Raw genomic sequence first — 16,991 nt, 5'->3', positions numbered from 1 at the left:
CTTAAGAACACAGCTGCTACTTTAACCGCAGGTGGCCATTCAAATTGACAAGCAATCGCTGCCATTGACACTTGTGCAAGGATACACCATGAAATAATGTGACAATAGCATTTAGTATTTTAGCTAGCAGTAACAAAAAGCTTAGTGCTCTTGAGAAGACCTTCATATTTGAAAATCCTGTACAAAAAATAACTTGGTTACTGTAAGTTTGAAACACTCCAGCCCAGAATCTTTTTACCCTAATGACACAATTGTCTTTAAAACACCATTTTCTATAACACAAGGTTTCTTAGGAATACAACTATCACGTTATAGCAGAACTACTTGCACTCTTGAATATCAAAAAAACGAAGGAGCTGATCATGGACTTTAGGAGGGCACATCATCCGAGGACGTACACTCCATTGAGGATAAATGGGGATCCTGTGGATAGGGTGAACTGTTTTAAATATCTGGGAGTCCACATCTCCGAGGATATGACATGGGCATCACACGCCTCAGCACTCGTGAGTAAGGCAAGGCAGCGCCTTTACCACCTCAGGCAATTGAGGAAATTCAGAGTGTCTCCGAGGATCCTCCAGTGCTTCTACGCAGCGGCGGTGGAAAGCATCTTGTCCGGGAACATGACCATCTGGTTTGGGAATTGCTCTGCCAAGGACAAGAAGGCTCTGCAGAGAGTAGTGCGTTCGGCCGAACGCACTATGGGAACTTCACTTGCCCCCCTGCAGGAACTATACATCAGGAGGTGCAACTCCAGAGCCAACAATATGAGAGACCCCTTCCACCTCTGCAACGGACTGTTCCAGCTGCTACGGTCAGGCAAACACCTCTGTTGCCATACGGTGAGAACGGAGAGGTTGAGAAGGAGTTTCTTCCCAGAGGCCATTCGGACTGTAAACGCCTATCTCACCAGGGACTAACTCTACTGAACGTTTTTCCTTCCATTATTTATTATGTAAAAGAATATGTGTGTTATGATTGTGTTTATAGTTTGTTTGGTTGTTTGTCTTTTGCACAAAAGTCCGCGAGCATTGCCACTTTCATTTCACTGCACATCTCGTATGTGTATGTGACAAATAAACTTGACTTGACTTGGAATTTAATATTCTTAGTTTGCATTGCACATATATTCAAGATTTATAAATTTGATACACATTACACGGAATTAAATGTATACACCTGTTACTATTTATCACCCATGGAACAATAGTATCAGCTTTTAACACAGTGCTGTATTCATGTCAATCAAATAAAATGTCAAGAAGGACACTTTTTTAGAGCAAACCTTAGGAATAGATGAGAATTACACATTTTTTAAAAACTATTCAAGCTGCCATCATACAAGACAACATTTTATCTTTGTGATCTCTGGTGCATTCCACAGCTGCTACAAAGCAGGCAGTAGGATACCACAACTTGAAATGCATCATCAAAGCACACTTTTATTAGTCAGCTGCACTTCTAATACAGTGAACCCATTCTTTCTCAAACTGAATAGACAGCACCTGTTAGAAGTTGCTTTCAAAATTGTATATCATTTCATTTCACACATTTTGATCAGACTGTTGAAATCTGCACTTGTGCTTTTTTATCTTTCATGATCAGATGTTCTTTTGAAGCATGCTTTTGTTGTTATATAATATGAAATTGCATAAATAATATAAATATTTTCCAATTTAACTAATAGAAAACGCAGTCCCTGAAGTATGCTGCAAAAAAATGTATGACATGAAATTAAATATGTTTTCACAGCCACCTTGAATAGATTGACATTTAGAATTTCCGTTGTGGTTTTGAAGGCACAAAATTCACAATTTGGCTTCAAATCTGCCTTCACATTAAGCAACAAATGTTGTTCTCAGGTTGGCTGCTTGGTAGTGTTGTAGGTTAACGTCAACGCCAGTGTACAAACCAGCTTCTGAAACCAAGGTTTTAATAAGGAGGTAAGGCAAAGTTCTACGTGTCAGTGCGAGAATATAAGTTAAAGTATTTTGTATCAAAGTGCAATGCTAGTTTCTCCTTGTTAGTGTCCGAGATGACTGAAGAAGTCAAACACTGCACGAAGATGTATTAAGAAATGAGAATGCAGATGGTTGATTTGATTCAGAATCACTTTGCCCGTTACTGTGCAGAAGCTTCACTTCAGTTTCACCGCACATTTTGTTCTGCTCTGCTACGCTCTGCATTGCACTTGATGAACCTTGATTGAGACAGGCCTTCAGAAATGGTTGAGTTGTTTCATGTGCCACAAGAACCATGTCAGTAAACAAAGAGACTCTACTGCCTGTTGCATCCTCAGAATGTGAGTCCTGGCTCTGCACAGGACGTAGTTTGGGTTTCTCGGTTAGTCTCGTCTGCTGCTCACAATGGAGCTTGCATGTAGGTGGCAATAAGCTTGTGTTTACAGCTGGCGTTGCTAAGCATGGGCCACTTTTATCAGCACCCACTTCAGAGGATGCAATTTCAGTCACTTTGCTTGTATTATTAGCTTGCCTTTCTGATAATGGAAAGAATGAACCTTGATTTTCCTGTGACTCTGTTTCTTGTGAGGATGAAGGCAAACGCAATGATGATACCTGGAAAGTCTTTTCAGATCCGATATGAAATTGGAATGGCTGAACCATCGTCTTTTCTTTCATCCCTGAAGTGAGTTCAGCGTCGCTGGGAACAGCCTGAGCGATTTCCGATGTTGAAATGCGTGTTACTGATTTATTCCCATTCAAAGCCTGAAACTGTCTCAGAATCTTTAAAAGAAATGAACAAAATATTAATGTTTTCCAAAACCTTAGATGGTTGTGATCTGTTATTTTCCCTAATCTATATAATAGTCAATCTTCACAAATTTACAGGTCTGGTTCAGAAAATATTGCATAAAGTTTGAAGAATATTTTACTTCCCCCATCCCACCAACTAATGTTCCCTCCTTTAGGCTTGTAGATTTTATAGATACACCACGGAAACAGGCCCTTTGGTCCACCGAGGCCGCGCCAGATCACCCCGTATACTAGCACTATCCTGCACACTAGGGACAATTTACAAATTCTCTGACTCCTAATTAACCTACAACCTCTACATCTCTGGAGTGCGAGAGGAAATCGGAGCACCCGGAGAAAACCCACATGGTTATAGGGAGAACATACAAACTCCGTACAGACAGCACCTGTAGTCAGGATCGAACCTGGTCTCCGGCGCTGTAAGGCAGCACCTCTACCGATGCACCACTGTGACACACTTAAATAACCCTTTTCTTTGCTGGGGAACAGTTCTGCGGCAGATGCTATCTCCAAGTTATTAACATTTGCAGCTGACAGTGGATTCCTTTGATTGGTATTGTGAAGGTTACAGTCCGGTTTATGCACTGTCCTGCCCTCACCAGAGAGTGCAGAGTAGGCAGGATAGCAACTCGACAGCCAGAGACAGCTACAGTCCATTCGGGCCAATTTGTCCCATGCTCACAGAACCCTAGGCATTATCCAGTGCGGGAGCAGTGAACATTGTTTGACCAGGCTCTCCTAATAATGTTCCTATCAGTTCCTTCAGTTAATCCTGGCTGCCACACAAGTAACAGAACCACCATCAACCAACTGCTTTGTTAAACTGTTTCTTTGGAAGATTCTGACCATTTCCCACAAATTATGCAGGAAATCAATGGAATCCCAACCAAAGAAATACCTTGGTTAAATCCAAACTTCCAAAAGTGTGATTCTTGCAGAGGACACTGGATTGTATTCTGGAGCACGAACGCAGCGAATTTTTGAGATCTTATCAAAGACATCCTGAGATCAACAGCAGTAATTTTATTGTGGTGTTCCAGTTCTAACATCGATGGGATATTGTGGTTCCATCAGACTGCATAAGTGACTGAGGAACGCTCTCACCCAGACTGTCCCCACTGTGTCTCTCTTCCCTTTTCTACCAACTATATGAATGTGGCCTTAGGAGGAACATACATCCTTGGTTGGTTTTGTCCTAAGGTTCACATGGCACTTCCCAGGAGTTAAGAGTTTTTCCAATGGCAGGAGAGAATCTAATAGCACCCATTCTGCAAACTGGATCCACTACACCTTTTCTGGAGCTTTACAGGCATACTTAATTTTTTTCTTCATTCTATTGCTAACTCTTCTGTGCAGTAACAAGAAACCTTATCCTTGGTAGTAGCTCTTCATTAGGAAGGGGAAAATTCTACTTGCATATTCAAACCACCATTAAGAACCAACTTATGTTGCATAGTTTAAGTGAGTCTGAGACCTCAACGCATCACCAATGCTGTTAATCATGTGTGCAGTCACTAATGTAGATTAAGCATGTGCAAAAGATCTCATCTCAGGGTACTGAAGTGTCACTCCAGTCTGTCTCAAGTGTAGAATTGTGATAATCACAGCTAAAAATCAAGATTTACACTTTCAGATGTCAGAAGTGTAATTTATAAAAATGTGTGTGAACTATGAATTTCAATTGACAGAGTAGATATTATTTATGGTCACAGGACTAAGTCACAGGTCACTAAAGGGGCTGATCCAAGAAAATTAAATTGAGTAACAGCATAGTTAAATTTTGAGGAATAAAATATGATCAACATTAAATAACATTTAGTATACGTTTAAAAAAATGAACATTAGACTTCAGCCATTCAGCCAATCAAACATTTCTTAAAATTAAAGGCATATCAAGAGAATATTTTTAACTATTATAAAGCTTAAAAGGAAACATTTGCTTATCTGCTGTAGAAGGTCCAATTCTGACAGATAGTTTACCTTTGTGGCTCGATTGGTCACAGGTCCGGCTTCACCTTCACTCAGCTGCTGCAAGCACTTGTGAGTAATTGCAAATATTTGGTCAGGTGACAACAGGTCAGAGCACATCAGGGTGGCAAGAATGCTCATTGATCGCTATAGCGAAAACAATCGGAAAGAATGTATTAAAAGGGACAAAGCAGGTTCTCCGAGAACACATTGCAAAAATGAAAAAGCAAAGCTGTATAAGCTGCCCGCAGTTTTATTTTTAAAACAAATAGACAATAGGTGCAGGAGAAGGCCATTCGGCCCTACGAGCCAGCACCACCATTCAATGTGATCATGGCTGATCATCCCCAATCAGTACCCCGTTCCTGCCTTCTCCCCATATCCCCTGACCGCTATTTTTAAGAGCCCTATCAAGCTCTCTCTTGAAAGCATCCAGTTTCTATGTTTCTATGTTTCTAACCTGCCTCCACCGCCCTCTGAGGCAGAGAATTCCACAGACTCACCACTCTCTGTGAGAAAAAGTGTTTCCTCGTCTCCGTTCTAAATGGCTTACTCCTTATTCTTAAACTGTGGCCTCAGGTTCTGTCTATGCAGGTTTAAGTCTAGGTCTAGGGCTAACAACTGCTCACGAAGAACTTCAACCTTCATGCAGCGCCTCAAGAAATATTGGACCCCGTAGTTCCTTATAACAAATGAAAAATTATTAACAAGGAAATGCAGCATTTGGCGAGAGTAATATTCTATTTGCTCATGTTAAAGAAACCTTGGAACTCTGGACCACAAGGGAGAATTTCAATAATGTATGTATTGGCCTCAAGTCTTCTTTGAACCAATGATCTATTTTTAAGTGATTCTGAAACATCCATTTCTCTTCTATCCAAATGCTAAAACAACAAGTGTTTGTAGATTGATCATGACTATTATTAGATGGTTACATTTCAATGGGTTAGCTGGAATAGATTTGTAACTTCACTATACTATGTAACTATCCAATTCTTACAGAACTGGAAATCTTCAGTATTGAACGTCAAATCCCAGGAATAATTTATCAACCTAATGTACACAATCATTTTTCTCTTTCAAAGAAAAATGAAAGAGAAAATTGTTGTCTGTAGTGCGTCTAAAACTTTCAAGGATAATGAGGTACAATGAAACTCTTAACAGAAAATAAATGGAAAAATTCACAAAAAAGTACCATCTTGACAGCATCAGAGAGATCCTTCAGTTTCTCATTGAGAAGTTCCACAACCACTTCACAGTTGAGTAATCCGCACCTGAGATTGTTCAGATAAAAATAAGTTATTGCAAATGACTTTTGCAAAAACCCCCCAAAATTATCGAAGTGGTTTCAAAAACGTTCAGTTGGTTAATGCTGAAATGCATTTTCAATATGATGTCTTTCACAGAATAATTTTTCTTTCTATTAGTCTGTTACTTCCTCGATGGTCTTTTGACTCTTCTCAGAGAGACGGGTTTTGTGCTGAGCATGGGCTGTTCCAGTCATGGCTAATACTTTCAAGTGATCTTTTACTGATTCAGATTTCCTGTATACATTTCCCCGTTTAAGATGCTTGTCTGTAAACAGCCATGCATCAAGTTATAATTGATTTGATTAATATTTCAGAAGTATGTGGGTATCATTTGGATTCTCTAATGATCTGATTCCATAATTTTGAAAATATCAGTGGTTTAAAATATTGTGACTGAAAAGAACACAGCTAAAGCATAAATCTAAAATGAGATGCCTGAAGCAGTAAAATGCTTTTCTATGTCAACTTTAGAATCTATGCTAAGGGCCTCATTTTGAAGAGACCTAAATACATTAACTCTGCGTTTTGATTAGTAAGGCTACCTGACCTACTGAATATTTCCAGCATTTGTTTATTTTTGGTTCAGATTGACAGCATCTCTGAACAGGAGGAATGGGTGACGTTTCGGGTAGAGACCCTTCTTCAGACTGATGTCAGCAGAGAGGGAGATACATCGTTAAAGAAGTGTATGCTGTGAAACCAGGACAAAGAGGATGAGATCAAGGAAAATGTAGCATAGATCATTGTTAGGAGAACTAGGAAGGGGTAGGGATGGAGAGAGAGGGAAAACAAGGGTTACTTGAAGTTAGAGAAGTTAATGTTCATACCGCTGGAGTGTAAGCTGCCCAAGCGAAATATGAGGTGCTGTTCCTCCAATTTGTGCTGGGCCTCACTCTGACAATGGAGGAGGCCCAGGACAGAAATGTCAGTGTAGGAATGGGAGGGGGAGTTAAACTGTTTAGCAACTGGGAGATCAAGTAGGTTTAGGCGGACTGAGCGGAGGTGTTCAGCGAAATGATTGCTGAGCCTACGCTTGGTCTCACCGATAGAAGAATCAAATACACAGGACAAGATGTTAAGAAGTCCCTTGTGCCAATAGGTGGGGAGCATTTCACGACATTCGTTGATTGTTGAGAGTGGTAGACGCTCAACATCTGTGGGGGGGGGGGGGCGGGGGGGGGGGGGGGGGTGGGGGAGTGGATACGTATATCTTGGCCTGGGTAACCTTTAGGACAGTTGGGCACAGGACACATCATCAGTAGTGTACCCTTGCATCACTGGGTGTTTCGGCCTTTTATCACTATACACCCTCCACAAGGGCGGCCCGCTGCAGGATGATCAGCCCTCAGCGCGTGTCCCGTGTCAAACCGTCCCAAAGATTCACCCTGAAATACTTGGGGCCCAGCATGGATCTTTCCGCTTGAGCCAAATCCACCGGCTACTTCTTTCAGCCGCCTCTGAGAGTGATCTTATGGTCTTCCGCAGAGCCTGACCGTGGATTCCAAGCTCCTTCAGCAGTCTGATGGTAGATGACGCAACAAATCCTCTGCATCCCACTTCAACTGGATAGACTTTGGTGTTCCAGCCACGCTGCGTTGCCTCTGCTGCAAGCTCTGCGTAATGCAGCTTCTTACGCTCATAGGCCTCCTCAACAGAGTTCTCCCATGGAACTGTGAGCTCTATGATGTAAGCAGTCTTCTGTGAAGGGGACCAGAACACCAAGTCTGGCCTGAGGTTGGTGGAAGCAATTTCAGGTGGAAAAACTAGTTGTTGGCCAATGTCTGCCAGCATCCTCCAGTCGCGGGCCCTGCATAGGTTTCCTTCTTCTGATCTGGTGGAAGGATGTTTAGATGTTTTCTGTCCTTCTCGGACAAAGGTTTTTGCCCTTAGGGGGAGGGGGTTGCTTGCTCTCGGAGGCAAGGAGTTGGTCGCACACCGCCTGTTCTCAAGGGCTGATGCCAGGCTTTTTAGTACCTGATTATGCCGCCACGTGTATCTCCCTTGCGTGAGGCTGGTCTTGCAGCCTACCATGATGTGTTTGAGGGTCGCTGGAGTTGGGCAGAGGGCACAGGTTGGATCCTCGCCGTACCACTGATGGAGGTTCTTTGGTGATGGAAGCACGTCATAAGTCGCTCTGATGATGAAGCTGATCTTGCTTGCTTCCATTTCCCATAGTTCTTTCCAGCTGATCTTCCTCCGCTCCACACCTTCCCACTGCATCCATTGCCCCTGTTTGGCAAGAGAGACCGCCTTTGCACTTCTTGCGGCCTCCTCTTGTCGCCGCACCTCCTCGACCACCAATGTCCTCCGCTCTGATGTTGTGGCCTTTCGCCAAGTTGGTTTACTTGTCGTAAGGCCAAAGCCTCCTCTTCCCTGCTGGACTTGCCCCACGATGTCTTTGTATCTCAGGGCTGATGAAGCTTGCTGTAATGCATCAGATGGCGTCCACTTCCGGCCAGTTACTAGGGGCGGCGCAACAGCACTGATGGTCTTGTCTCTAGAGTCCCTCAGTGTCATCTGAAGTCTTACTTTAGAACACTTGTATTCCTCTGTTAGACTAGTGAGAGGTAGTTCCAGGACCCCTTTGCCATATAGGCCGATGTTAGTTCGAGGCCACATATAGGCCACATTGTCCGAGGAAGGAGTCCAAACTGTAGGCACCAGAGCTTCAGTTTCCCAGGCAGTAGGGTCTGATTGATGTTCTCCAGGCCATTGACAATTTCTTGCCTTAGTTGTTCCACCTGCTCTTTATCCTTGAGACTTGCATTGTACCATCTGCCCAGGCTTTTAACTGGCTGTTCAGACACTGTTGGTATAGGGTCGTCACCGATACAGAACCTTGTGTCTCTAAGCACCCCCTTGACTATGGAGATGCTTCGAGATTTACATGGTTTGATCTTCATTCGGGCCCACTTGATGTTCTCCTGCAGCTTTCCAAGTAGCCGCTTGGTGCATAAAAGTCCACACCTGAACGGCGGATACAGTAGATGAGGTTGGAGGAGGTGCAAGTGAACCTCTGCCTCACCTGAAAAGACTGTTGGGGTCCTCGGACGGAGTCGAGGGCGGAGGTATGGGGACAGGTGTTGCATCTCCTGCGGTTGCAGGAGAAAGTACCTGGGGAGGGGGTGGTTTGGGTGGGAAGGGACGAGTTGACCAGGGAGTTGCGGAGGGAACGGTTTCTGCGGAAAGGGGAAAGAGATGAGATGGGAAGCTGTGGCCAGTGGCGGGATCCCGTTGGGAGTTGGTGAAAATGTCAGAGGATTATGTGCTATATGCAATGGCTGATGGGGTGGAACATGAGAACCGATTGGACCAATCTCTGACATCTCCCTACCGTTTCTTGATCTCACCATCTCCACCACAGGAGACAAACTATCAACTGCACCGAGTGTGACTGAGGAGTGTATGAATAATGCGATGTAAAGCGCCTTGAGTATTCTAGAAAGGCGCTATATAAATCCCATCCATTATTATTATTATAACTGACATCTATTATAAACCCACTGACTCCCACAGCTATCTAGACTACATTTCTTCCCACACTGCTTCCTGTAAAGACGCTATCCCCTACTCCCAATTCCTCCGTCTACGCCGTATCTGTGCCCAAGATGAGGTGTTCCATACCAGGAGATCAATATCCTTATTCTTTAGGGAACCAGGGGTTACCCTCTTCCATCATAGATGAGGCCCTCACTACGGTTTCCTCGATACCCCACAGGTCCACTCTTGCTCCGCCTCTCCCTAGTCCTCACCTTCCACCCCATCAGCTGTCGCATACAGCACATAATCTTCCGAAATTTGCTGCCTTACAGCACCGGAGACCCGGGTTTCATCCTGACTACAGGTGCTGTCTGTACAGATTTTGTATGTTCTCCCTGTGACCGCGTGGGATTTCCCTGGACGCTCAGGTTTACTCCCACAATCCAAAGACATTCAGGTTTGTAGGTTATTTTGGCTTTTGTAAAACGGGGGTCGCTGGTCGACGCGGTGTCGGTGGGCCTGTTTCCCAGTCGTATCTCTAAACTAAACTATCCTTGCAGCAAATACCTGCTAATCCAGGGAGTATTCCAGGAAACCTCTTCTGCACCCTCTCCAAAGCCTCCACATCCTTCCTATAATTGTAGACTAATTCCAGAGAATTTGTGTTAGACGATTGAGTATATGCAAATGGCCTTTAAAATATTATTATTCTTCAAACTGTATTATTCAAGATTTAAAGGTCGGGGTTGTGTCTAGATTTTAATCTTAAACGTATCAGTTTTCAAGCAAGTGCCCTTGGAGTGTATGTGAAATAAGGAGCTGTCTGCAGATTCTTACATATTTCAGAAACTCATTTATGTGATTTAATTATCTGGCTCATTAATCGAATCATACTCACTCTTTGATAAAATGCTGCATTTCATCTCTGGTCAGGAACACGTTAGACCCTTGAATCAGGTTGTTCACCAATGTTATTTCCTGCATGCAGTCATTCAGGTTTACCGATTCAACTCTAGCAAACAGGAATCAAAGAGAGATTCACAAAGCAGTTTTCAAAATATTTCAAACAGTAATTCAATTATGGTTTTGTCTCCCTTGGGAAATTTACTGAACTATATTTGACCAAAAGGTTTATTGTCATCAATTTTAAAATGAATTGCTATCAAGTAAGAAAATAACAAAAAATGTATTCTGTATATTGCTTAACCTCTTTTAAAACAAAAACAGACTTTGACAATAACAGAACATGTTATAAAGATCACTTTGTCATTAGAATTATATAAGTGCAATTAAAAGCTCAGCAAGCAAAGATTTGGTTTACAATGACAAAATATGAAGTTGTTCTAACTACGAGGACTTCAAGTATACTTGTAATACAAAGCACATATTATTGAGCTCTCCTGGACTAATCAATTAATGCAAAACACCCAGTGAGGCAATGAGTAAAGTCAATGGGTTACAAAACACATCAATGACACATTACAAATATGTGCAAGAGCAGGGTGCGACAAATATGTGCGACCAAACCCGGGTGCACTTTTCTCCACAACCATCGTAATCCCTCAATTCCAGCCTTGAATATATTCAATTACGGAACATCCATTGAATTCCAAAGATTCAGTATACAACTCCCTCCTTTCTTCAGCCTTCAATGTCTAAACTATTATTCTGAAATTTCTCCCTTTGTTCTAGATTTTCCAGTCAAGAAAATGAACCACCAACATGTCAAGACCTTTCAGAATTTTAGATGATTCAATATGACCACACCTCATTCTCCCAAACTCCTAAGAATATAGGATTGTGCTATTTTCTTAATCCAGTAACCCTTTGTAATGTCACCTTGAAGGCAAGTGTAGCCTGTATAAGGAGACGATAATAGCACCAATACTCCACACAATTCTACACACTTCACACTCTAGCAAGATACCATTTGTATTTTGGACACCCTTTAACAATGGTCAAAGTGCAGTGTAACTTCCTGACAGCTTGCTGTCACTGCACACTAACATTCAGTGTAAGAGATCCAATCGCAACTGAAGAGTCTAGCACAATTTTGGGATTGATAGTTTCATTTGTAAATGATTATTGATAAGATTTACTCTTGATAATATTGAAACTGGATTATGTAAAGTTCTTTTTTCCAATACAAGGCTTTCTGAATTCTGGACAACTATATCCAATATCTCACCTCTTGCCCACTTGTCCACACAACTCTTTGCATATTCCTCAAGGTTTGGAAAGTGGTGAAATCATTGGACAAAGTCAGCATGGATTTACAAAAGGTAAATCATGTCTGACGAATCTTATAGAATTTTTCGAGGATGTAACTAGTAGCGTGGATAGGGGAGAACCAGTGGATGTGGTGTATCTGGACTTCCAGAAGGCTTTCGACAAGGTCCCACATAAGAGATTAGTTTACAAACTTAAAGCACACGGCATTGGGGGTTCAGTATTGATGTGGATAGAGAACTGGCTGGCAAACAGGAAGCAAAGAGTAGGAGTAAACGGGTCCTTTTCACAATGGCAGGCAGTGACTAGTGGGGTACCGCAAGGCTCAGTGCTGGGACCCCAGCTATTTACAATATATATTAATGATCTGGATGAGGGAATTGAAGGCAATATCTCCAGGTTTGCGGATGACACTAAGCTGGGGGGCAGTGTTAGCTGTGAGGAGGATGCTAGGAGACTGCAAGGTGACTTGGATAGGCTGGGTGAGTGGGCAAATGTTTGGCAGATGCAGTATAATGTGGATAAATGTGAGGTTATCCATTTTGGTGGCAAAAACAGGAAAGCAGACTATTATCTAAATGGTGGCCGACTAGGAAAAGGGGAGATGCAGCGAGACCTGGGTGTCATGGTACACCAGTCATTGAAAGTGGGCATGCAGGTGCAGCAGGCAGTGAAGAAAGCGAATGGTATGTTAGCTTTCATAGCAAAAGGATTTGAGTATAGGAGCAGGGACGTTCTACTGCAGTTGTACAGGGTCTTGGTGAGACCACACCTGGAGTATTGCGTACAGTTTTGGTCTCCAAATCTGAGGAAGGACATTATTGCCATAGAGGGAGTGCAGAGAAGGTTCACCAGACTGATTCCTGGGATGTCAGGACTGTCTTATGAAGAAAGACTGGATAGACTTGGTTTATACTCTCTAGAATTTAGGAGATTGAGAGGGGATCTTATAGAAACTTACAAAATTCTTAAGGGGTTGGACAGGCTAGATGCAGGAAGATTGCTCCCGATGTTGGGGAAGTCCAGGACAAGGGGTCACAGCTTAAGGATAAGGGGGAAATCCTTTAAAACCGAGATGAGAAGAACTTTTTTCACACAGAGAGTGGTGAATCTCTGGAACTCCCTGCCACAGAGGGTAGTCGAGGCCAGTTCATTGGCTATATTTAAGAGGGAGTTAGATGTGGCCCTTGTGGCTAAGGGGATCAGAGGGTATGGAGAGAAGGCAGGTACGGGATACTGAGTTGGATGATCAGCCATGATCATATTGAATGGCGGTGCAGGCTCGAAGGGCCGAATGGCCTACTCCTGCACCTAATTTCTATGTTTCTATGTTTCTATGTTTACTTTTCCACTTAACTGCATACAGTCGGCAAACTCAGATATAAATCAGTTGCTCCTTCCACCCCAGTGATGACTGTAGATTGTAAAGAGCTGAAGCTGAAGGATTTTCACAGAGAAAAAACACAAATCCAGTTCACTATACACAATCTTCAGAGCAACACGATACTCATTTACCAGGCGTTTTGTTCCTTGGCATCCAACTATTACCTTTTCTAATAGTACATTTAATGATGCTTTAATGTTTGTATTAACTCCACCATGGACTGACATTAAACTGCGTCATTAGTAGTCTGTTAAATTGTCATGTACCTTTCCATCAAGTCTCCACTCTCTCTGCTGCCTCCTGACTGGCTGTCTGTAGCTGCTTTGCCATTACTGCCATCTGAGATATAATTAGTCTGTGATGAATTCTGGGAACTGTGCCCACTGTCATTTTCTTCCCAGCCTCCCCCTGGTAGACCAGGTTGATGATGAACCACTGTAAACAAAGAGAAGATGTGATAATATGGAAAAGAATAAAACCACAAGAGCAAAGCACAGTGTTAGATTCTGACCTTGGGTGACCACAGACCCAGGTTAGATTCTGACCTCGGGTGCTGTCTGTGTGTAGTTTGTACACTCTCCTTGTGATCGTGTGAGTTTTCTCCGGGTACTCCAGTTTCCTCCCACATATAACCATATAACAATTACAGCACGGAAACAGGCCATCTCGACCCTTCTAGTCCGTGCCGAACACATAATCTCCCCTAGTCCCATATACCTGCGCTCAGACCATAACCCTCCATTCCTTTCCCATCCATATAACTATCCAATTTATTTTTAAATGATAAAAACGAACCTGCCTCCACCACCTTCACTGGAAGCTCATTCCACACAGCTACCACTCTCTGAGTAAAGAAGTTCCCCCTCATGTTACCCCTAAACTTCAGTCCCTTAATTCTCAAGTCATGTCCCCTTGTTTGAATCTTCCCTACTCTCAGTGGGAAAAGCTTTTCCACGTCAACTCTGTCTATCCCTCTCATAATTTTAAAAACCTCTATCAAGTCCCCCCTTAACCTTCTGCGCTTCAAAGAATAAAGCCCTAACTTGTTCAACCTTTCTCTGTAACTTAGTTGCTGAAACCCAGGCAACATTCTAGTAAATCTCCTCTGTACTCTCTCTATTTTGTTGACATCCTTCCTATAATTAGGCGACCAAATTTGTACACCATACTCCAGAATTGGCCTCACCAATGCCTTGTACAATTTTAACATTACATCCCAACTTCTATACTCAATGCTCTGATTTATAAAGGCCAGCACACCAAAAGCTTTCTTTACCACCCTATCTACATGACCTTCCACTTTCAGGGAACTGTGCACAGTTATTCCCAGATCCCTCTGTTCACCTACATTCTTCAATTCCCTACCATTTACCATGTACGTCCTATTTTGATTTATCCTGCCAAGATGTAGCACCTCACACTTATCAGCATTAAACTCCATCTGCCATCTTTCAGCCCACTCTTCCAACTGGCATAAATCTCTCTGTAGACTTTGAAACTCTACTTCATTACCCGCAACCCCACCTATCTTAGTATCATCTGCATACTTACTAATCCAATTTACCACACCATCGTCCAGATCATTGATGTACATGACAAACAACAGTGGACCCAACACAGATCCCTGTGGCACCCCACTCGTCACTGGCCTCCAACTTGACAAACAACCATCCACCATTACTCTCTGGCATCTCCCATTCAGCCACTGTTGAATCCATCTTGCTACTCCACCATTAATACCCAACCATTGAACCTTCTTAACCAACCTTCCATGAGGAACCTTGTCAAAGGCCTTACTGAAGTCCATATACACAACATCCACTGCTTTACCCTCACCAATTTCCCGAGTAACATCTTCAAAAAATTCAAGAAGATTAGTTAAACATGACCTTCCAGGCACAAATCCATGTTGACTGTTCCTAATCAGACCCTGTTTATCCAGATGCTTATATATATTATCTCTAAGTATTCTTTCCATTAATTTGCCCACCACTGACGTCAAACTAACAGGTCTATAATTGCTAGGTTTACTCTTAGACCCCTTTTTAAACAATGGAACAACATGCGCAGTACGCCAATCCTCCGGCACTATTCCCGTTTCTAATGACATTTGAAATATTTCTGCCATAGCCCCTGCTATTTCTACACTAACTTCCCTCAATGTCCTAGGGAATATCCTGTCCGGACCTGGAGACTTATCCACTTTTATATTTCTCAAAAGTGTCAGTACTTCCTCTTCTTTGATCCTCATAGTTTCCATAGCTACTCTACTTGTTTCCCTTACCTCACATAATTCAATATCCTTCTCCTTGGTGAATACCGAAGAAAAGAAACTGTTCAATATCTCCCCCATCTCTTTTGGCTCTGCAGATAGTTGGCCACTCTGACTCTCTAATGGACCAATTTTATCCCTCGTTATCCTTTTGCTATTAATATAGCGGTAGAAACCCTTCGGATTTACTTTTACCTTACTTGCCAAAGCAACCTCATATCTTCTTTTAGCTTTTCTAATTTCTTTCTTAAGATTCTTTTTACATTCTTTATACTCCTCAAGCACCTCATTTACTCCATGCTGCCTATAACTATTGTAGATCTCCCTCTTTTTCCGAACCAAGTGTCCAATTTCCCTTGAAAACCATGGCTCTTTACAATTTTTACGATTTCCTTTCAACCGAACAGGGACATAAAGATTCTGTACTCTTAAAATTTCACCTTTAAATGTACTCCATTTCTCTTCCACATCTTTCCCATAAAACAAACTGTCCCAATTTACTCCTTTTAAATCCTTTCGCATCTCCTCAAAGTTAGCCTTTCTCCAATCAAAAATCTCAACCCTAGGTCCAGTTTTGTCCCTCTCCATAATTATATTGAAACTAATGGTATTGTGATCACTGGACCCGAACTGTTCCCCAACGCATACCTCTGCCACCTGACCCATCTCATTTCCTAACAGGAGGTCCAGTACCGCCCCTTCTCTAGTAGGTACTTCTATGTATTGTTGCAAAAAACTATCCTGCACACATTTTACAAACTCCAACCCATCCAGCCCATTTACAGAATGTGTTTCCCAGTCTATGTGTGGAAAATTGAAATCTCCCACAATCACTACCTTGTGCTTACTACTAATATCTGCAATCTCCTTACATATTTGCTCTTCCAATTCTCGCTCCCCATTTGGCGGTCTATAATACACCCCTATAAGTGTTGCTACCCCTTTCCCATTTCTCAGTTCCACCCAAATAGCCTCCCTAGACGAGCCCTCTAATCTATCCTGCCAAAGCACTGCTGTAATATCTTCCCTGATAAGCAATGCAACACCTCCACCTCTTGCCCCTCCAATTCTATCACACCTGAAGCAGCGAAATCCTGGAATATTTAGTTTCCAATCACAGCCCTCCTGCAACCATGTTTCACTGATCGCCACAACATCATACTTCCAGCTGTCAATCCAGGCTCTAAGTTCATCCACTTTTCTTACAATGCTCCTAGCATTAAAATATACACATTTAAGAAACCCACCCTCTCTTATTGTCTGATTATTTTCTTTTTCTTCTCTCTCCCCTACATTTTGGGTCAGAGTGCTACCATTCTCTGCCCCCTGCTTCACACACTGACTGCTAGCTTTCCCAATTTGAGTCCCTCCCCCCAACCATACTAGTTTAAAGTCTCCCCAGTAGCCTTTGCAAATCTCCCCGCCAGGATATTGGTCCCCCTTGAGTTCAAGTGCAACCCGTCCTTTCTGTACAGGTCGCACCTTCCCCAAAAGAGGTCCCAATGATCCAGAAACTTGAATCCATACCCACTGCACCAGTCCCTCATCCACGCATTTATCCTCCACCTCGCTGC

General features: G+C 42.7%; 1 protein-coding gene across 2 annotated transcripts in view; it reads right to left on the bottom strand.

The window, feature by feature from the left end:
* Positions 1-276: 276 nt before the first annotated feature.
* tepsin (TEPSIN adaptor related protein complex 4 accessory protein) overlaps positions 277-16,991 on the bottom strand; it is a 38,859-nt gene continuing 22,144 nt past the window's right edge. For both annotated transcript variants that reach the window (XM_033044380.1, XM_033044381.1), the window contains exons 9-14: positions 13,412-13,580; positions 10,431-10,544; positions 5,938-6,016; positions 4,755-4,889; positions 1,093-2,744; positions 277-329 (exon numbers count right to left, since the gene is read on the bottom strand). In XM_033044380.1, the coding sequence (XP_032900271.1) occupies positions 2,049-2,744; positions 4,755-4,889; positions 5,938-6,016; positions 10,431-10,544; positions 13,412-13,580 (1,193 nt within the window). In that variant the 3' untranslated portion in view covers positions 277-329; positions 1,093-2,048. The remainder of the gene's footprint in view (positions 330-1,092; positions 2,745-4,754; positions 4,890-5,937; positions 6,017-10,430; positions 10,545-13,411; positions 13,581-16,991) is intronic.

Source organism: Amblyraja radiata, chromosome 26, assembly GCF_010909765.2.
Source record: "Amblyraja radiata isolate CabotCenter1 chromosome 26, sAmbRad1.1.pri, whole genome shotgun sequence".
In the NCBI taxonomy this organism is placed as follows: domain Eukaryota; kingdom Metazoa; phylum Chordata; class Chondrichthyes; order Rajiformes; family Rajidae; genus Amblyraja; species Amblyraja radiata.
This window is presented reverse-complemented; position numbering and strand designations above follow the sequence as displayed.